Below are 20,652 nucleotides of genomic sequence, written 5' to 3' on the forward strand. Positions count from 1 at the left end.
AAGGGGCTGCGATTATGCCCCAGTCGGAAGGGTTTTACAGCAGCCGCGCTGCCCTCTCCCTGCCGGATACCCGGCAGTAGGCGCCGACGTCTGGGGGCGCGCGAGGCAGGTGGGTGCAGACCGCGACCCGATTCTGGCCTTCATCCTCCGCCCCGTGGCGGGCGGGGCCGTCGCCCCCCACCTCCAGTCCGCGTGGCTGGTGTCTGGCTCGCCGCCCGGGCGGAGGGGGCGCTGTCGGCGCGGGCGGGCGGGGCCCGAGCGCGCGGGCGCGCGGCGCGGAGCGAGCGTAGGGCTCGGGGGCGCGGGCCGCGGAGGACCAGGGCTTGGCTGGCGGTCCTGCGCTGTGCGGGACGCGGCGGCGGCGGGCGCGCGGCCAGTGAGCGCGCGGGCGGGGCGGCGGTGGCGGGAGGCGCTCGGGGCCGCTCCCCGCGCTTCGCTCCTCCATGGCGCTGCCCGGGCCGCCCGAGCCGCCCCGCGGCGCGCCCCGCAAGGCTCCCAGCCTGCTGGAGATGGGGGCGCTCTGCCTGGACTCGGAGATCATCCTGGGCTTCACCAGCCACCTCCTGCGGCGACGAGGCAAGGTGAGGGCTGGCGGGAGGGGCGGGCGGCGTAGGCGCTGTCCCACGACTTTGCGGCGCGGCTCGCGCGGCCGGGGGTGCGGCGCGGGGAAGGAGCCAGCCGGTCCGGAGCGGCGTCCCGCAGTCCGGGCTGGGACTCGCTGCCGCACTTTCCCCCATTAGCGTTGTCCGCGTCTCCCTCTCCCTTCAAGGCTGTGCCCCAACCGGACCCACCCGGAGGCTGTGGCTAGGGCGGAGAGCGCAGCGCAGGGACTCTCGGGCTCACCTTGCGCCTTGCTAGGATGGGCGAAGTAGGGGGTCAGGGGCCCCTGACTGATTGTGAGCCCCCGAGGTGACTTCAGCCCCCTCGTGCACCCCGTGTTCTGCGGATATGGGATGTGAGCTTGTGCTTCCCAAAGCGCCACGGCGGTAGAAGCGCTGAAGTTGCGGGTGTGGCTGGCCCGGGGCGCAGGACCGGGGCTCCCGACCGCTGCGTGCTTCTGGGTTGCGTGTGTGGGTGGGGGGCCCGGGATATAGAGTGTGTGTGTCCAGGAGCAGTGGAGCGGCGAGTGGTGGTGCTCTCAGCCGGCAGTGCGGGGTGGGGTTTGGGTGTTGTTCTGGGTACCCAGATCGGGATGTGGGCTGACGCCCGTTTTCTTTCTCCAGGCTGCGATGAGATGGGTAGGGGAAGCGCTTCCGGACCCCTAGGCTGGGTGGAAAGGGGCTGCAGGCTTACGGATCTCAGAGAGTGGAGAGCCCCTGCCACTTTATTCCATACCCCCTTGCGTTTTCGAACCCCGAAGGTCATCAATGACCCGGAAAGCCGGGAGGGGGATCACCCACCCCACTTTCTAGGGAGTGCGTGCGTGGGCGGGGAGGCTTATCCAAGTAAAAGAGGGTGGGCAAAACGGAAAGGGCCACTTTGACGTATTGAGTCTCTGCGAAGGCCTCACTGTATGCGCCGGCAGTAGCGTGTCCCGGTCTCCGCCGGGATCACGACCTTCGGAGTTTCCGCGTGCTCCTCAGGCCTGGGACGCGCGGCGCTGGGTTGCCCCAGTCTCGGAGCCGTGTGCGCAGCGGCCGGCAGGGGGCGCTCGCGTCACAAGGAGCCCGCCCGCCGCGCCCGCCTGGCTTGACCCCGGCTTTGGGGCTGACCCGGAGCCTGGCCCCGGAGCTGCCTGCGGCCGCGGATGCCGGCGACATTTGGGGCCCGGCTAGGCACAGAGCAACTGGTCGCCGGGGAAGTGAGGGGTCGGCCTCCCAGCCGGAGACAAACAGGCAATTAATTCTGGAGCTGAGTTCCCATCTGCCAGGCCTGCTGACAACAGGTCCGGCGCACGCCCGCGGGACCTCCCGCTTCCCGGGCGGCACGGCGCGCACACCCACTTGCGGGCACACGCGCGGCTGTTAAGACACGTGCCGTTCGTAGACGCGCCGAGGCACAGATACGCCGGCGCGGGCGCTTCCCGGCCCGAGGCGCACACCGCCGCGACACTCACCCACGCGCGACAGTTAGACCAAAAGTGGCCCGCGATACGCAGAGTACGCTGGGCTTCCTGGAAAGGCGCCTGGGAGTCTGGGGGCCGGGGTCCCACCCCTTCCTCGGCCCACCTCACCGTGGGACTTGGTCAAGAGCGTCTCCCCTCCGCAGCCTCAGTTTTCCCGCCTGTAGAGGGAGGGGCGTCTGTGCCTCCTGGGAGACGCGCAGCCCTGGTGTCCCGGGAGAGGGGCGGGAGGCGCATGCGCGCGAGCAACTAGCGCCTCGCGCGGCCCTCAGCGCCCCTCCCCAAGGGAGGGACTCACCTAACAGGTTGGGGTCCTTGGAGTACGCGGGGCCGCGCAGGGAAGCGGGGACCCTAACCCCGACGCGCCGCCCAGCACTGGGCAGGGGCGGGGCACTCTCTGGGATCCCGCCCCCTGCCGCCAGCCCCGGGAGCCCGAGCCCCGCCCCGCCCCGGCCCCGCCCTCGCCTCCCGAGCGCGCCCATCGAAGCTACCGCGCTCCCCGCGACACTCGCAGAATCTGCGAACTTCCGAGCGGCTGGGTCGGGCCATGGGGGCGCCTCGGGGCCGGATCACGTAGCCGCGGCGCCCTCGGAGAGCCAGCGCGGCCTGGAGCGCCCGCCGGGCTCTTCCCGCGCCCGGGCCATGGTCGGCCGCGGCGTCCCTCTGTGCGCGGCGCAGCCCGCGGTACGCGCGACCGGGCCTGGAGAGGGAGGCGGGCCGCGGGGGCCCGGGATGGCGAAGATACTCGCGGGGTGCGCCGCGTCCCTGGGGGCGGGGCCTCCTGCTGAGGGTAGCGGACCCGCAGGCGGGACCTCCGGGGATGGAGGGAGTGGGTGAGCGCCAAGGGTCGTGCCCAAGGCTTCTAACTTTGGCGAGAGCGTCACTCTGGGGCTGGGCGCGCTGGGGTCTGGAGCCACCGGACGTCCCAGGCTCACTGTCCGCTTCCGCCCCCACACCCTGCAGGTGGCCGAGGGCGGCCCGGCCCGCGAGCCGCCGCCGCTGCTGGAAGTGTCCCCCCGAAAGAGGCTACCCGCCGGTCCCGACCAGGACCCATGCGGCAGCCGCCCTGCGCCCGAGGGCGCCGGGGCCGGCGCAGAGCAGGGCCACTCAGCCGGCGGAGGCGGCTGGTGCCGCCACTGCCACACGAAGCTTGTGGAGCTCAAGCGACAGGCGTGGAAGCTGGTCAGCGGGCCCGGGACGACCCTCCGGGTAAGTGACCCTTCCTTAGGCCGACCCCTCCGGGCAGGGCCACGCCGAACTTGGGTGGAACTTGGGACTTGGAGGGAAGCAGGGTTCCACTCCTTCCCTGCTGCTGTTTCCACGGAGAGTTATCAGCCAGGACTTCCCCTCTGCGGGCCTCAATTTCCCGGTCTGTAATACCAGGTGTGAGCTAGGGCAGCTCAGCCCGCCCCCCCCCCGCCAGGGGCCCTGCTGCCTCGGATGGGAGGGGCCTGGGCTGGCTTTCTTCCCCCAGCCCAGATGTCCCACAGCTGGAACGCAGGTTTGTGTGGGAGGAGGAGGAGAGAGAGCGGATGGCAGGGACTCCACCCAGGGCGGGACAGCTCCTGCCCTGCCAGCAGGGAGAGGTTATTTGGTGCATTGTGGCCCTTGGGGCACCTGGGCCCCCAGCCAGGTGTCTGGAAATTGCATACCTGGGGCCGGGGGGCCTGGCAGGTGAAAGGGTGGGTCATAGCAGCTGGGGGGTCCCTGCCTACTTCTCTCCCAGCCTCAAGGATAAGAACTGTTGTCCCACACCTCCTGGGACAGAGTGAGGCAGTGGCCGCCCATGGGGAATTGAGTCTAGGCCCTCTGGGTTCCCCAGGCTCCAGCCCCAGGGGCAGGTGCTTGCAGGGGAGGGGTTCTCCTGGATTTCCAGCCAGTGGGCCTGCCGGCTTTGGAGGGAGCAGGGACCATTGTTCCAGGAACAATGCATGCTGGAAGTTTGCAAAGGCTGGGGGCAGGTGGGGGTCTCCAGAGGAAGCCCGCTGCCCGGCCTTCAGCCTTTATGAAAGAGTTCCTGGGAAGTCCACATAATCCCCATTGAATCTAAATATAGTTCTCTAAGGAGGACTGTGGGGGTTGGAGTGAGCTGAGACCCTGACTGCCCTGTCTGGGGCTGGGCAGGGTAGGGCAGGGTACTGGTCTGGTTTCTGTCCTGGGCACCCTCTCCGGGCCCTCAGGAGTCTTGGTGAGGGATAGGAGTGCTGCAGCCTCTCTCTCTGGCTCAGGCCAGGCACCTGTGGGCCTGTCCTGGGGTAGGACTGGACCCACCCTGTCCTCTGCTCTGTACAGGCTGCAGCCTTGGCTATACTCTGTGCCCCAATGGCCTGTATCTAGTTTAAAAGGCAGCAGGAGACCTTTGAGGGCCCCCTGGAGAGGGCCAGCTAGAGCTAAAGGCCCATCTTGCTGCCTCATTGGGGAAACAGGCCAGAGGCAGGAGGGGCATTAGGACTGAGCTGGTCTCCTCATTCTTGGAGTGGACTTGAACAGCTGATGCTGCCTGGCCCTGGGACCATGGTCCTGGTATGGCGTCGTGAAGGGGAGGGGGCTCCTGGTTGTGGGCAGGCCAGGGGTCCTAGTGGAGAGGGCTGCAGGTCATACTAGTCCCTGGTGGATTCGAGGTTCCTCATATGGGGGGCGTCTTGTTCTCTTCTGGCAGACAGGTCATCAGGGGAGTCCCAGACCACTCATCTCCAGCCTCCCCTGAACTTGGCCTTTGACACTGGAAACTCCTCTTCCGTGCCAGCTGGGGGCTCCCCCTTCTCTGGCTGGTACTGGCACTCAGCACACCGGGGTCCCGGGCTGGGCTCAGCCAGGGCTTTGTTCTGCCCTGGGCCCCCTTCTTCTGCTTTGTGGCCTCCTCTGGCACCTGGGGTCTCTTCTGAAGTGCTGTCCCGCCTGCAGGGTGCTGTGCCCCCAGGAGAGAAGGCCCCATCCTCCACTGTCTCTCCACAGGGCATGGGGGGCTGCACCTGCCATCCTGGGGCCTTACGGGTGTCATTGTGCTGTCCCCTGTGTGGGCGTAGGTCCCCAGAGTCCCAGCAGAATTGCAGCCTGCAGCCCTGGCCTGGCCTCCTGGGCCCAGATGTGTGGACATGGCTGCTTCTGTGTTTGGGTTGGGAGGGAAGTCTCTGGGGTTGCCAGGGTGACCCCAGTGTGCTCCCCGGAGTCTGGTGCACTGTCCAAGGGGCCCTGGCCTTTGCTGTCTAAGGCCAACGTGGCAAGGGGTATTTAGGGTTGGTGTTCTAGGATTTCCCCAGGGGCCCATTTCGTATTTTTTAGGGGAGAGATGAGCTTCCTTGAGGATAGCCCTTTACAGTTTACAGAGAACTTCACAATCATCTGTCTGTCTCATGCTTGGATCTTCAGAGGCCCAGAGAAGTGGGGAAATGTTCTGGGACCCGGCCTGTATGTTAGAGGCCCTTGCCTCTGGGCTCCCTGCCTGTCTCCGTTGTAGAGGGGCGCTTAGAGGGTCGAGGGCCTGCCTGCTAGCATCTCCTTGAATGTGTTGCTCTTTAGCCAGCCCACGATGCCCCCATGGTCCTGCCCATGCTCATCCCCTGCTGGGCCCTTGCCCACCCTCCTGCCAGGAGGCAGTTCCCTTGAGCAGGTTCCTGAGAGTTCTTGGCTTCTGTTTCCTCCTCTGTGACACGGGACCATCTTTGTGCCCATTGCACAGGTATGTGGAGCAGTGCCCGGAAAGGATGCACTCTCACATTGGCGGCTGCTGCTGCTATTTGCTGAGTTAGGGACTTCGAGTCATTGTGCCTGGGTCTATCAGAGGCCGGGTTCCAGGCCTGCCTCTCCCTTACTGCTGCGTGCTCTCATCCGCCTGAGCCTGTCTCAGTTCCCTTGTCTGGGCAGTGAGGGTGACCATGGTCTCCCATCTGGGAACCTCATCCCCATGGCATGGATAAGACTGTGCCCTCCCCACCTTTCTGAGCCTGGTGCCCTATCTGGGGCTGTAGGGGAGGGGGACATTCTCTTCCTGCCCAAGTTGGAGCCCCAGGGCATTGTCTTTCCTGATCTGCTTGGCCCTGGATGTGGAGGCGAAGCCCCATGCTGGGTCTCTGGCCGTGGCTCCTGCTCCTCACTGCGCCCCCACACTGTGCCCTCTGCTCTTTGCAGGGTCCTCAGGCCTTGTCTCCGGGCTGACTACTTCAGGACCCCCATGGCCTGGAGCGGTCCCCTGTGGCCTCCAGGGTCCTTTCTCTAATGGGTTGCTCTGTCTGCTGTGCCACAGATGCTGTCCTTCTCCCCAGACCCCCTGGCCTCCCTGGGCTGGAGGCCCTTCAGTGTCCCTGCTCTGGCCTCCGAGGCCCCTTCTCAGGTGCCCCCAACTCTGAGATGTCCCTGTGGGAGGTTGCATCCCAGTGCCTCCCATTCAGCAGGCAAAGCTGGGGCCTCCCTCTTTCTCCACGGGGCCCCTTCCCTTCCCCATGCTCACCCACCACCATGAACTGGTTCTGGCAGACCTCTTCCCTTTCCCTGACCTCAGTCCTGGTTTCCCCCACAAAAAGGAGCTCTGCCAGGTCAGGCATGGGGTCCGGGTCACCTGGAGGTGTTTGTTGAATGACTGAGTGACTAGACTTTTCCTCCCACACCCCACTTGCTGGTGGTCACCCCAGGGACTGCTGGGGCTGGATTCCGTCTCTCTGCCCCTCAAAATGACAGTTCCAGTGGAGGATGACGATCCCCTTCCCCCACAAAGGATGGTTCCCTGCTTCAAGGAGAGGGTCCCTGCTTGGGGATCCATTCCAGCTGCTGACAGACATGTCATGTGAGGTGTCGGCTCCTCCTGAGACCCCGTGACATTTGAAGCGTCAATACCAGTGCTGAATTGATTATCGCCCCTGATGGGGAAAATGATCAATTCTCATTTAGCTCCTGTGCATCTCTTGCTTATCCAGGCAGGGGCCTCGTCCTTATGCCCCCGAGAGCTACAGAACCACTGCTGGTGCCACCCGCTGGTGCCACGCAGCTGAACAGTGAGGGAAGCTGCCCATCGAGGCTGTGGCTCTGGGTTCTCCTCCCAGCGAAGCTCCGGAGTGGCCCCTGTGTACAGGGAATCAGCTGTCCCGGGTCTGAAGCCGGGAAGCCTCCTCCCGCTCTGCATGGCTTGGCGAGTCCTGTTTGCTTCTCCTGTTGCCTCTGTGGTTTGACTGGAGGTGACTCCTGCCAGCTCTTCGTTCCTCCTCCGTCACTTGTCCGAGGAGGCCCTCTTAGCCCCCTGGATGGATGGGGGCATCTCTGTCTTCACAGCCTCCAGGCCTGTGATTTGAGGGTCCCGGGTCTATTGCCTCCAGAGAGGCAATGGGTCCTGGGAGGGTGGGAGCTGGACCCGACTGGTCGCATGATGGAAGCTTGCCACTTGTGGTCAGAGCCCCTGGGCCCCCAGACTTGGGGCTGCCGCCTTCCCTTGCTGCTTGGAGCCTGGCCCAGCTTCCGCTGCTGCTGGGGCCACCTTTGTACCTGGCAATGGCACCCGCCTCAGGGATCCGCAGGGTGGGGTGGCTGGCATCAGCAGCACTCCCAGCTGAGCCCAGGTGTCGCAGGCTTCGGTGGCAGCCTCTGGAGGTGAGAGGGGCACGGCTCCCTGGCTGGCAGGCAGGGCACTGGCTAACTCTACCGGGAAGGGCGGTGCTCGGGAGGCTGTGGAGCTCGGAGCTCCCAGTTACTCTCGGGGACAGAGCCTGGGGAAGGGCCGGGAGGAAGCCTGGTCAGGCCCAGCCTTGCTGTGCAGCCTCTGTGGGACCTGGGCTTTCTCTTCCCTGGACGGGCGGTGCTGCCCCCGGGGTTCCCTGTGCTTCAGCATGTGATGGGTTGAGGGCACGTCTCTGTGCTTGTCTTGTCTTTTTGGCTGCTCTGGGGTCCCAGGGATTGAGGGTGGGCGTTTGGGGGAGGACTTGAGCTTAAGGGATGTGAACCATCATCCTCTGAACACCAGCCAGAAGCGGAGATGGAGCCCTAGTGGCTTCCGGGGTACAGGCTTTATGTCGGGGCAGGGCGTGCTCTGGGGGAGTCTGGCCGTGGTCACACGTAGGCTGGGTGGGGATGGGATTGTGGCCGCTGGTCTCACTGCCTCTCTGCTTCCAGGTGGAGGACAGCGAAGGAGGGGGACTGCAGGCCACCCCCAAACCTTCAGCTGTTCAGAGTCCTGCTGGAGGGACTTGTGAGGGTTTGGAGTGGGCTAAGGGAACGGGTCTGGGGCCTTCCCAAAGCTCCCTTAAGTACCCCGGAAGGATCTCTTATTTGGAAATCAGAAGAGCTGGTTTTTGTCTTAAGTAACAAAGAAAGTCTAGTTCTTCTCTTCCTTTGCCTGCTAGGAAACTCACGGCAAATCTGCTACTCAGCTCTGGACCACATGGGACTTTTCTTCTGTCTTTAATGGGAACGGATCATTCTTTTTGTTCCAATTACGACTGACTGTGGTTGCATGGTTTTGTTTTTAATTTATTTTTGTAGTTCCTGCAAGCCATCACACAATCTTTATGCAAGACAGTGTGGGCTATGAGTAAGTAAATAGAGTAAAAGTGGACTGACTGTGCCTTCGGCGTGTCTGCCTCAGCCTGCTCATCTGGTCCGTGGAAGCGGAGTCTGGGCTGTTGGGGGAGTGGCTGTCAGCTGGGCTTTGCCCGGTTCCTGGTGGTAGCCAGGCTGGGTGGTCTGGCCTCTGGAAATCCTGGCCCAGGAATGGGCAGCCCTTGTCAGCCTCTGAGCTCTGCACCCCCGCTGCTCCCTTCCTGCTGGGGTGAACGCTGTGCTTGATGAGACTTTTTCAGGGCAGGCTCTGGAGGCTGCCACCCCCACCACAGTGTGTCCTTGCCCTGCAGGGCCTCAGTTTCCCACCTGTGAACAGAGTCCTTGGGCTGCGTCGTCACTGTTGCTTCCTCTGGCGCTCAGGGTCACTTTTACTTCAAGTGTCATAGTGTCTTGATTTTGCTCAGGGGCATGCTGTGGCCACCACTGCCTCTCCAGGATGGAGTCTTCTAGGCAGGACCCGTGGGCTGTGGTGGCCCGAGGCCCTCCACAGGGCTGCGCTGTGCTCCATGGAGACTCTTCAGTCCACCTGTCCCCGACCCCAGCAGCATCCTAGGCCTCAGCTGTAGGGCTGGGGAGGGGTGGGTGGCCCAGCCTTGTGCCTGGGGCTGATGGCAATGTATAGTCCCTCCTGGCCCAGAGCCAGGCCGCTCAGCTCAGCGTGCTGCACTGGGCCTGGGATGGATGTACTTGCATCCCTCCTGCGCTGGCGTCTGACCCCATGTGATGGGTGCTGCCTGAGCTTTGGCCTCTGTTTCTGGTGGAGCGTGCCACGTGCTGGCCCTCGCCCAGTGCCCTCAGGGAGCTCTTTCTAAATGTCCTGTCCCCATCTTCCCTCCCCAGCTCATAGCTGCAGTTCATGGCTGTGGCCCGGCTCTGCCTCCTGGCTCTGCCTCCTGGCTCTGCCTCCCGGCGCGGCCGCCCGGCTCTGCCGCCCAGCTCTGCTGCCCGGCTCTGCCTCCCAGCGGCCTCCAGGACCCTCACCCCTGCCACCAACATGACCTCCACAAAGCCCTCGTCTTCCAGCCGCCTGACCTAGCCTGTGGGGGCTCCCCTGAGCAAGGCTGAAAGGCCTCTCCTTCCCTCATCCCTGGGGCTTTCTCTCCCCCACCTCCCAACATTTGCCTTCACCAGGAAGAAGTGTCAGGCGACCTGGCTCCAAGCTTTATTTTCCACGCCTGGCTTTCTATCTTTTTCTCCTGAGGGTGGGGCTGGGGCCCCCCCTTCAACCCAGAGGCTCCCCAAGAGGGGCCAGCAAGGCAGTGGCAAGGGTGCATCTCTGGGCCTTGTGGTCACCCAGGTCTGAGTTGGAACCACAGCTCTGTGGCCCTGGTGCTGTGGCCTGAGGGAGGTGTCTCAGTCTCTCTGAGCCTCAGTCGATTAAGGGGTCACAGACTCATGGCAACCAGTGAACAAGGTGGTTGTTTTTGGGGGTGGGTGGCCCCTAAGGCTGTGCAGGGAGGCCTGGGGTGCCTGGCAGGGGTGTGTCTGGGTGTTGGGATGGTGCCAGGGGCCCAGCCTGCCTGCTGGGTGATTGGGAGAAGACTTGTCCTGGTCCTGCCCAACTTCCTGGCTGTGTTTGGTGTTGTGGGAAGGGCTGTACCTTGTGGGGCATGGGGTCCCTGCCCTCTGTAGATGCCCCAGAGGCCTGTGAGGAGAGGGGCCTGAGGGCGGAGGCCGGGAGGTCTGAACTCATCCCTGTGCCTACTGTGTGGTGTGAAGGGCACGGAGGGCTCGGGCCTGAGGAGCCGGGCAGCAGGGATGCAGGGGCGGCAACCACCACAGACCCTCTTTGCCCGCTGGGGAAGAAGTGGGGACGTGGGGTGTGAGTGACTTCACTCGCAGCTACAGAGTCAGGCTCTCCCTGACTTGTCCTTCGCCACTGTGTTTCCATAAGCAAAGTGCTGTGACCACGGGAAAGGCCTCGGGAAGGTGCGGTCCTGGCGTCTGGACGGCTCCTGGGGCGGCAGTGTTTGATCTCAGAGTTAAACCCAGGAGACGGCGCGGGGGTCTCCAAGGGGTGGGCCTGTGAAAAGCCCCCAGATGGGCCTGGCTGGAGCTCACGTGAAGACCGTCACGGGGCAGGCTAGGTGACAGGAGGTGGGCGCTCTGGGGGCTGTGTTTGGAGTGGAGCTGCGCTCCAGCTCTGGGATCCTGGGCACTCTTGGCAGCCTTGTAGGAGGAGTTGGTGGTGTGCGCAGTCCTGTGGCCTCTCACATGCAGAGGCTTCTGAGTTTCTGCCCAGGGATGTCTGGGGCCGCTGGGAGGCAGGGGCTTGATTCGAAACTGAGTCCACGGGGCCCCTTGCCTTGCCCGGTGACTACAGCCTGTACAGAGTTGGATTGAGTGTGCAGGTGACCCCCAAGCCCCTGCAGTGTACTGAGCATGCCTCTGAGCACTGGGGGTCCTGATGAGCCTGCCCCTCTGCCACCCCACCTCGCCGGGGCCATCCTTGCCGATCTGGCCTTTAACCACTCATAGCTCCAGACCCCAGCATGGCATGCGGTGGAAGACAGGGGAGGCCATTGAGGGGATGAGGGTCTCAATGAGCTTGTCTGTGCCCCGGGTTGCCCAGCTGGGCTGGCGCCTGGTACAGGCCCTTGGGGATGGCGTGCCGGCCAGTGCTGGGTGGACTGGGCTGTGTCCCTGCTCCCTCCCCTCCCAGCAGAAGAGGAAGGGGGTAGGAGGCCTTCAGAACTGCAGACCCATAGGATGGGAATGGTCCCTGAAGTCCTGGCTGGCAGACCTGGGAGGGTCTGGGCCTTTAGAGAGGTGCCCAGCTGGGCAGGAGGGGCACTGGGGCAGCCAGGTGTGGCCAGCCAGTTTCCAGATCGGAGCACCAAGCCGGCTCCTTGCCCCCCGCCCTGATGGGCTGCACCAGATGTGGAAATGCCCTGGACAGAAGGGCTGCCGCCTGGCCGGGGGTCCCTTCCTGGACCTGTTGTCAGCTCCGGAAACAGTGGCGGCTCGGGGTTGCAGCCCAGCACGCTTTGTTTGGGAAGGAAAGGGAGGGCAAGATCTAGAGGTCATGACCCGTGGGGTTCTTACGCGGGCTGCCCACACATGCACGCCTCACTGCGTGGATCGGGGAGGGGCTTTGGGGCCCAGTTGCCTTCCCAGCGAGTGCCAGAGCTCCCTTTGTGGAGACAGGTGATGGGGACTCAGAGAGGGCCTCGTATGGCTGAGGTCCTGGGGTCCGATGGCGTGGTCTCTGAACTGGGAGCAGGACCGCCCCCCCGCTCGCTGTCCCAGGGTGGCCTTGCCTGGCGGGGAGGTTTGATCAGCTGTTCTTTCCCATGGGCAGTGGCTTGGCTGGCTGGAGCTGGGAGACTTCTCTCCTTCAGTGACGGGGAACGGGGAGTCCCCGGTGAAGTCCCTCAGGCCTCACATGCAGGAGAAAATGGAAAGATTACTTAAAGCAACTCAGAGACCCCAGAAACAAAATAAAGAACAAAGTTATGATTTGTAAGTAGCGGGGAGGCTCCCTAAAACCCAGGCGCCTGATGGGTAGGCTGTGCTTGATGCTAAATTGAATCAAATGAAGAAAAACATTTTCCAAATGCAAGTAAAGTATCTGTTTAATTAGACCATAAAGAGAAAATTAAAAGTTATATTTTGCAGTGGAGTAATTACTGTCTTCCTCAAGGCACCAAGGCTGTGCCTCAAGGCACCAAGGCTGTGGAGGCCTGGGTGACAGGCAGTCCTGCTGTCTGGGGCTTTTAGGAGTTCAGATTCCTGAAATTGGGGCAGTAACCCGTTGAGGGCTTGGGCCAGAGGACCTCTTGAGCTGCCGGGATGGCTGGGAGAGGAGGCCTGGCCCCACTGCCCGGCCTGTGCAGAGGTCGGAAGGTGCAGGAAGTGGCCACAGCGCAGGATTTGTTGTTGTTGGCGGCGGGGGCTGTGCGGGCGGGGAGGGGGAGGGGCAGGGCTGCAGGGCTGGGCGGCCTTTGTCTCTCTGAGGGCTGCGTCTGGAGTCTGCTGTGCGGGGAGCAGTCAGTGGTGTGGGAGACCCTCGCCTTCGCCTTCTGGGGCCCAAGATGCCCATCTCTGGGAGCCACCTGTGTCAGCAGTGGCCTCCCTGAGCCCCTCCCTGGAGCCCTGAGTGCTGGCCCAGTTTGCTGGGTGGGGCGCTGACTTCTCCTCCTGTCGTAGCCGGACAGTGTGCTGGGCCCCAGGCTGGTCTCGCAAATGGGAGGTCTCGGGTCCCCTGGGCTGGGCTGTGTGGCTTTGAGTGGCCCCGGCAAGCAGCCCTGTGGTTCTGTTTCTGCCCGAGCAGCCTGTGCCCTGGCCCCTGTGCTGTGCCAGTCTGGTGCAGCCTGGCTGGTGTGATGGCTCAGTGGTGGGGGTGATGGCGCCCGGTCCCATTCAGCGTCTTGCTGTCTTGCGCTAGGCCAGTCTTGCGTGAGTGACTAGGGTTGGAGAGATGGCCCCTGCCCTGTGCCTGTTCAGGGGCTTGAATTCCTGGGGCCTTGGGTGGGCCTCTCAGTGCCCCCCATGGAGCCCGCTGGGTCAGGGTTGGGTGGTGAGAGTCCCTGAGAGGAGGACCTGGTGGCCCGTCCTGGGGAGGGATGCGTGGCCCACTCAGGGCTTTCGCCGTGGGGCCCGGCCTCCAGGATGCTGCCTGGCACCTGGGCTGCTGGGGGAAGGTACCTTGGCCCAGATGCCAGGGCCGCCGCTGTTGCTGAGCAGGTGACCGGCAGCCTCGGCTTCTCCCCAGTGGGGGCTTCAGCTTGATGGGCCCCCCTCCAGCACAGGCCCCCAAACACCTGGGACTTGGATGCCCGGAGCTCTGAGGCCTGGATAGGTCTGGGGCCTCCCTGGCAGCTGCTGTCTGAATTCCTGATGGCGAAGCCGGGTGGGGGCTTGGGCGGGGGGCACTGGGCGGGGGCCGCTCTGGCTTCCTGTCCCCTTTTCCCTGCCGCCCCTCTGCCTGGCCAGCCCGTGGTGGGCGGTGCATTCTCAGGTCGGTCGGGGCTTCCTCCCTCCCCTGCCCTCGCTCTGCTTCCTGCCTCCTGCCGTGCAGCCCGGGAGGGAAGGGCAGGGTGGGCTTCCCAAGGCTGAGGTCGCTGGATGGGCAGAGGCCGCCTGGCCTGTGGAGAAGCTTCAGAACGGGGGGCTGGGGGCCGGGCTGAGGGCCGGGCCGCTTGTCAGGTTGGGTTAATGGCTCCAGCAGGCGGGGACTTCCTTCCCCTTCACTCTGGCCACCAGGGCAGCCTCCTGCTGAGTGGAAAATCAGCATAATCTGAGCCCGACTGGAAAACAGGCCCTGTCTGCCCTCAGCTTGTGGCTGGGACTGAGGCCAGGGGCTGGTTCTGGGTCCCACATGTAGACCTGTGTGCCCGCTGGCTGCGTCAGCAGAGCTAAGCGGGGCTCCTGCAGTCTGCTCTGGTAGGGCCCTCCCCGCCCCCTCCCCCTCCCCCTCCTCCTCCTCCTCCTCTGCAGGGCTCCTTGTGGCTGACCTCAGCGAATCCCCGAAGCAGCAGGAGGGAGGGGCATTGGCTAATCGGGACCAGACGCGCCAGGCACTTCAGAGGCTCTGCAGGCCCCTGGCTGGAGGAAATCCAGGCCTCTGGAGTGGCCCATAAATCAGGCATCTGGGCCTGGTGGGGGTCGCCCTTTCATGCGACCTGGTCTGCCTGGGACTGTGGGGAGTGTGAGGTGGTCCTGGGGGAACATGATTGCCGCACATGCTTGGCTGACACCGGCCACCCTGGACCACAACTGTCACCACGGTAAACCTCCAAGGCGTCTGTGGACGCAAGCGCCCAGCCAGCCAAGGACAGGCTCAAGGAATGTGGGTGGGGTGAATGAGACACCCTTTCCCCGGTATGATGGGCCTCAGCTCCCTCATCTGAGAAATGGGCACATTTGAGAAGGCCGCAGTGCCTTCTGTGGCCAACAGAGTGGCTGCATTGGAGTCTCGTCTTGCCTGGAATCCCTTGGGGCAATGTGGCCAGCCATTGAGCCAGGGACTGCCTGGGGCCAGGTGGGGTGGGGAGGCCTAGGTTGCGGGTGGTGGGAAAGTTGGGGGCTGGTGGAGGACCCCTGTCGGGTGGTGTTCGGAAAGCCCTGGGTGGTCACAGCCATAGCAGGGCTGGGCTGGTGCTGTCCGGGGGGCTGCCCAGGCTGGGTGCCCTACAGCTGGAACACCCCTTGGGGAGGGGGTGCAGACGCAGAGGGCCTGGCCCCCTCCACAGAGAGCAGGACAGACACTGGTCCTGGCTCTGGCCCTGACTGTTGCAGAGCGGTCCCAGGGAGGGGCAAGGCCAGAGCCTGGTGGGGTGGCGAGGGACACGGGTGGGCCCCGGGAGGAGTGAGCCTCTTGGTCAATTCTCTCCCGGTGAGCTTTGCTCTGTGGCTTGTCTCCTTCTTGCTCCTCCTCCTCCTTCTGGAAGACGTCACTGCCTCCAGGAAGCCCTCCCTGAATTTGAGGCTGGGTGAGGAGCATCCTCTGGGTTCTCCTGGGTCTTGCTTTTAGCCGTTTCTAAAACCCAGTCTCATGGCTGGAGAAACCTGTGTGTCCCACCAGTTCAGGGAAGGGGACAGTCACCAAACAGGGTGCAGCCCAGTGCACAGCTCAGGCCCTGGGGGCAGCTGGAGTGTGTGGCGGGGGGCGGGGCCCTGGGTTGTACCCAATCCTGCGGCCCTTGCGCCCCTGCACTGAGCTCATGTGCCCTCTAGGAGTGTCTCCGCGGGTGGCCTTGGCTTCTGTTGACACCGTTACAGCAGCACTGGTTTGATTTTCCACCTGCCCCACTGGGGCTGGAGACCTGGAGAGGAAGGGGGAGGGTCTCCTGCCCCCCCGCTCCGCCTTGAGTGAGTGTGAGTGAGGGAGGCCCTCGTGGCTCTGGAAGAGACGTTGCTTTTAAGGGGCCCTGCTTCTCGCCAGTGTCCTGCATGTCCCCGGCCAGGCGGCCTTAGCTGACAGTGGTCTGGTTGTCCAGGAGCCACAGACCTTCCTTGTTAGCCGCAGGCCGGGGTGGTTAATGACGGCTGGGGAAGGTGGGCAGTTAACAAGGACACTGCGAGCCTCACGGTGAAGCCCGATAATTATTTTCCTGCTGGGCTCGTGTGGATGAAACTGTTGGGGCTTATTAATCTGTTACGGATGGTGTGGTGGCCAGGCGGGGGCTCGAGGCTTCATGGAGGGCGAGAGTGCTGGTGGGCTCTGGGTGCCGGCCCTCCCTCCCCAGGTGCTGAGCCTCCCTCTGTCCCTTGCTGTCCTCAGGATCCTTGCCTCTCCGCCCTGCTTCTTGACAAGCTCCCAGCACCTGGGGCCCTGCCAGCCTGTCGCCCAGAGGCCGAGCGCCGCTGTGACGTCTGCGCCACACACCTGCAGCAGCTCACACGGGAGGCCATGCACCTGCTGCAGGCCCCTGCCAGCCACGAGGACCTCGACGCCCCCCACGGAGGCCCGAACGTCGCACCCCCCAGCACCACGACCAGCTCGAGGGACACGCCAGGACCAGCAGGTCCTGCAGGGAGGCAGCCAGGCCGAGCAGGGCCAGACAGGACCAAGGGGCTGGCCTGGCCCCCCGGGCCCAGTGTCCAGGTGTCTGTGGCACCTGCGGGTCTTGGAGGGGCGCTGAGCACGGTCACCATCCAGGCTCAGCAGTGCCTGGAGGGCATGTGGAGCGTCTCGCGGGTCAACAGCTTCCTCCCGCCGGCGTGCCTGGTGAGTGCCTTTCTCAGCGGATGGGGGCTGCTGGCCTCCTCCCTCAGAACTGGGCTTCCTTCGGGGGTTTCTGTCCACGCTGAGTGCCCTGCAGTAAGGCTTCCCTGAAGGGAGGGACTGCGGGCATGGGGCTTCCCCAGACACTCCTGGGGCCCCACATCAGATGCACCCTCCATGATGCACAGCAGCTGCTCTCAGGTCCCTGCCTGACCTTCTTTGGGAGCACGTGCCCCTCCCTGGCTGTCTTTTGAGACTGGGGCTGAGGGCTCACCAGCGCCCAACACAGGGCTTGGCGATGCACAGTGCACCGTACGTAGATCAGGGCTCACCAGGCAGATGGAGTAGGAGGGCCCTTGCGGCAGAGCGAGGGCCTGTGCGGAGGCCTGGGGGTGCGAGGCATCCATGGACGTCGGTGTGTGTGGCTGCGTGGAGAAGCCTCCCTGCATCGCCCGCCCGTGTGGCACCCCGGGGGCGGAGGGACGTGTGGGCCCCCCTGCATCGCCCGCCCCTGTGGCACCCCGTGGGCGGAGGGACGTGTGGGCTCCCCTGCATCGCCCGCCCCTGTGGCACCCGGGGGGCAGAGGGACGTGTGGGTGGCTGTGAAGAGCCCTGTTTCTGCCTGGCACACTGTCCAGTCACCGCAGAGTGACCAGCACAGGCTTGCCCTTCTCCCTTGGTCTCCAGGCCTGGTGGCATTTCCAAGGGCAGACAGAGGTGCAGAGACCCCGTAGTCTCTGGGGCAACATTGGCCGCTGATCCTGAGGCCAGCCAGACCCTGCCCTTGCCTTCTGGGCTTTCGGCCTCCCTGTGACTGGTGAGGTGGCCTGTCTGGACATCAAGATCCTGCCCCAGCTGGGGGCTGGCCTTGGCTCTAGCTGCCTTGGCACTGGCTGCTGGGCTGCCCTAGGGGTCGAGGTGCACAGAGGCCCATGGGAGGAACTTCTGGACACCCCCTGAGTCCCAGCTGGTGTGGTGATTCCCCGGTGGCCTCGGGACCCACACCCTTTCACCTATGAACTCCCTGGTGAGGCCAAGAGGAGGGAGCCCTACCCTTGCCATGAGGTGCCTCCTGGCCCCAGGGCTGGGCATCCTGGGAGGGGTAGGTGGGGACGGTGCTGGGGGCTGCAGCAGGTGAGCTGGGCAGCATCCTGGAGGAGGTGGCATTGAGCTGGGCGTGTGTGGAAGAATCAGGGGCTGGGCCTGAAACCCAGGATGGTGGGCACAGGTGCCTCCGTCTCCTGCTCTTGTCTCCCTGGGCCACTCGGCCTCACTGCACCCTGTCTGTTGCTGAGGGTCCCAGCGGGTGGGGGTGGAGAAGATTGCAGACCCCTTGCTGGGCAGCCCTGCTGGTGGATGGCGCACTGTGAACGGCAGGCATTTAGGCACCCTCTCTGTGTTATGTGCACATTGATCGTGGCCAGGGTGGGTGGGAATGGATTTATAATTAGACAACAGTCTGGGCAATCAATAGGGAGATTATTAGAACCATAAATAGAACTTTAGGATTCAGATGAGGTAATTTCCCCTGAACCAGGGCATCGATCATTAGCGTGGCCCTGGAATGTTAATGTTGCCTGTTAGACTCTAGAGTTAAATACTTGTGGAGAGATGCGCTGCAAATCTCCACCACAGACCGTCAGCCACCCCTGGGCCGAGTGAGATTGTTCCAAGGCGAACATTGATCTGGGGCGAGCGGGTGGGACAGGGGTGCTGTAGCCCTCTCTGTTACACGATGTGGAGAGGAGGGGCGGGGCCCAGCCATGGCACTTTGGCCTCGGCCGAGGCTTGGCAGGGGATGCTGAATGTGGCTGGGTCTGGCCAGAAGAGGCTGATCCTTAGAGGGGTGGTGGGTGGTCCAGGGCTCCCAGGACCCCCTGCAGCCACAGGTGGGGCCTGGAACATCCCACATCTTGAGCATCCAGAGACTCCTGGGCTATGGAGCCGCCTGGCAGGGCTGTCCGGCGGTTCTTTCCTGGCTGTTGGGCCAGGCCCTGTGCCTGTCCCTGTGCCTGTCCCCCACCCCTCCTGGCCTGAGAGCTCTGGACAGTGGTCATGGGGGCCACCCCAGTGCCCTGTCTGCACCACCAGAGGCTGTCAGGGTCCGGGACACGCTGCGAACCGTGGCGCGTTTCACACTGTGAACCAAGCTGCGAGACCGAGGCTGTGACCTTCAGGGCCCACAGTGGGCTGCAAGCGGCACAGTGGACGCCCACAGAGGGGCGGCCCGGTGGGCAGTGTGGGGTGCTGGAAGTGTTGGCGGTGGCCCAGAGGAGCTGGGGTGCCTCCGTACATGGAGGTTGGGTGGCACCAGCTTGGGGGCTCCTGCCACCCCTGTGCCGGACTGCAGGGGCTCTGGAGGGTGTCCCATGGTCCTCACAGCTGAGACAGGCCAGGCAGGGCCAGACCTTTCAACTCAGGGCTGTCCAGGCCCTAAGGCCCTTTGAGTGACGAGGCTGGAGCTTCTCGTGGGTGGGTGAATCCGCCCCGTGGGGCTCTACAGGGTGGCACACATCCACACCTGTGCAGGGGTGACACTGGCAACGGAGAGTTCAGCTCTGAGCCTCCTTGGCCGCTCCTCAGCCCCTCCTCCTCCCTTTCTCCCCCGACTTTTCAGCACAGAGTAGCACCCAGTGAAGCATTTATCTGGGGGGCTGGTGTCTTTCGCGGGCCAGAACCTTACAGATGCGTTTAGGCTTGGAGGGCTCCTGAGAAGAGGGTTAGCTTGGCGTTTCCTAAACTGTGTTCCATGGAACCCTGGTGTTCCCGAGGTCGCAGGTGCTCTCTGCTGGCCGCCTGGTGCCTGCTGTGGTTAGGAAGCTCCCACTGGGGTGGGTCCCGTGCGGCTATGCTTGGGGCCCTTGGCTCTGCGCCCCTCGGCCTGACGCTCCCCTCTCTCCTGCCTTTCCTTCCGCTGCTGCTGTGGCGCCTCCATCACACGTTCTGTTTGGCCGCCCGCCCCCCCTCTCTTCTGCCCCCGTGTTGTGGTCTTCCCTCTCGCCGTCCTCCCCCGCCCCCGGCTCTCGCTTTGCCAGACGGCTTCTTTTGGCATGCCCGGGCTCTGCTTCCGGCAGGAATTGGCAGTGGCCGTCCCGGCGGATGGGGCGGTGTCCCGGCAGCGCGTGGGACGGTGGAGCCGAGGCGCGTGCCGGACTCCTGAGACAGGTCAGTGTGGGGAGGCCCAGCTGGCCGCAGGCCTGCACCGTTGCTGGGCGGGGCCGGAGCCTTCTGGCCGGAGGTGGAGAGGCCGGCTTGAGATGGGGGAGGGCTCGGGCCCTGTGGGAAGAGGGCGGAGGAGCCGGGTGGGCTGTGGTGTAGCAGCTCTGTCCCTGTTGTGGCCCCTCCAGCCTCAGTGCCCCTGTCCAGTGGGGGAGGCAGGGTATCCTGGTGCCTCACTGGACACTGTGATTGGGCCTGGCCCAGGATGCCAAATGTGGCCCCACGGTGGTGCCATCGCGACCAGCCACCTGTGGGTGCCGCGCTAGCTGTGGGTGGTACGACCCCGACCCTGGCCCCCAGGAGAACTGGCCCTGGGTGCTGACTGCCATGCCCAGGTGTGCTCAGCCAGACCCAGCTCTGCTTGGGGGACTCAGGAGCTGCTGTTAACATTGTAACTTTAAAGATAACTGTTTCCTGTCTGCTTAGCAAGGGAGTTTAGGCCTTTGATAAGGAACACACACATTAAGTGATGACATAGAATTCACATTTGAGGGGAGGGGGTGGCTTGGAGAAGGAGAGGGCTGGCTGGGCTGGGTTCAGAGGGATGTATAGGAGTTCCTGGCCGGCAGGCTGGTAGTGGGGTGTGGTGTGCTGGCACAGTGTCTAGTGAGCTGTTCCAGGTCCCAGGTTCGCCCTTTTCTGCTACTGGGCAGTCCTTCTGGAAGCCCCGGAGGAGTGGCTGGTGCCTAGGGCCTGGGAGGGCACCCAGCTTCCATCCAGCCTAAGTCTTGGGGCTCTCTATGAACTTCCTTTCGCAGACTTGGTTCTGTTGCAGGTCCCGGGAGGGGCCTGGAAGCTGGTGCCGGCCATGGGTTGGGCAGAGTGAGCCCCTCCATGGTAGTGAGGAAGGAGACTGTCTGGGACGACAGGGCCTCTGTCTGGAGTGTCCCTCCCAGGTCCTGGAGTGACTTGTTCTGCTGATGTGCCATGCCTGGCCTCTGACCTGTGCCACTTGGGACACCCTGAGGATGCTGGGCCCTCCAGACCAGCCCACGTCCCCTCAGCATGGGGACCCCAGTCCTCTGCCAGCCTGGGCACAAAGGACACCTCGGGCAGTGGTTATTGATTGGACACTTGGGGCCGAATGACGGTTGGCACCCGGGTGACTGTGACCTGACCAGGCCATGGTGCTTAAGGGGGTCCTTGGAGAGCTTGGGGC

The 20,652-nt window shown here is 64.1% G+C and overlaps 1 protein-coding gene across 9 annotated transcripts in view; it reads left to right on the forward strand.

Moving 5' to 3' along the window:
* The first annotated feature begins 286 nt into the window (after positions 1–286).
* KIF26A (kinesin family member 26A) overlaps positions 287–20,652 on the forward strand; it is a 45,514-nt gene continuing 25,148 nt past the window's right edge. For 2 of the 9 annotated variants that reach the window (XM_045397084.3, XM_065518544.2), the window contains exons 1-3: positions 287–581; positions 3,026–3,271; positions 15,831–16,277. In XM_045397084.3, coding sequence (XP_045253019.2) covers positions 444–581; positions 3,026–3,271; positions 15,831–16,277 — 831 coding nt within the window. In that variant the 5' untranslated portion in view covers positions 287–443. The other 7 variants (XM_045397085.3, XM_065518545.2, XM_065518546.2 and 4 more) reach the window with 6 other exon arrangements.

The sequence above is a fragment of the Macaca fascicularis genome, chromosome 7, assembly GCF_037993035.2.
Source record: "Macaca fascicularis isolate 582-1 chromosome 7, T2T-MFA8v1.1".
NCBI classification, from domain to species: Eukaryota; Metazoa; Chordata; class Mammalia; order Primates; family Cercopithecidae; genus Macaca; species Macaca fascicularis.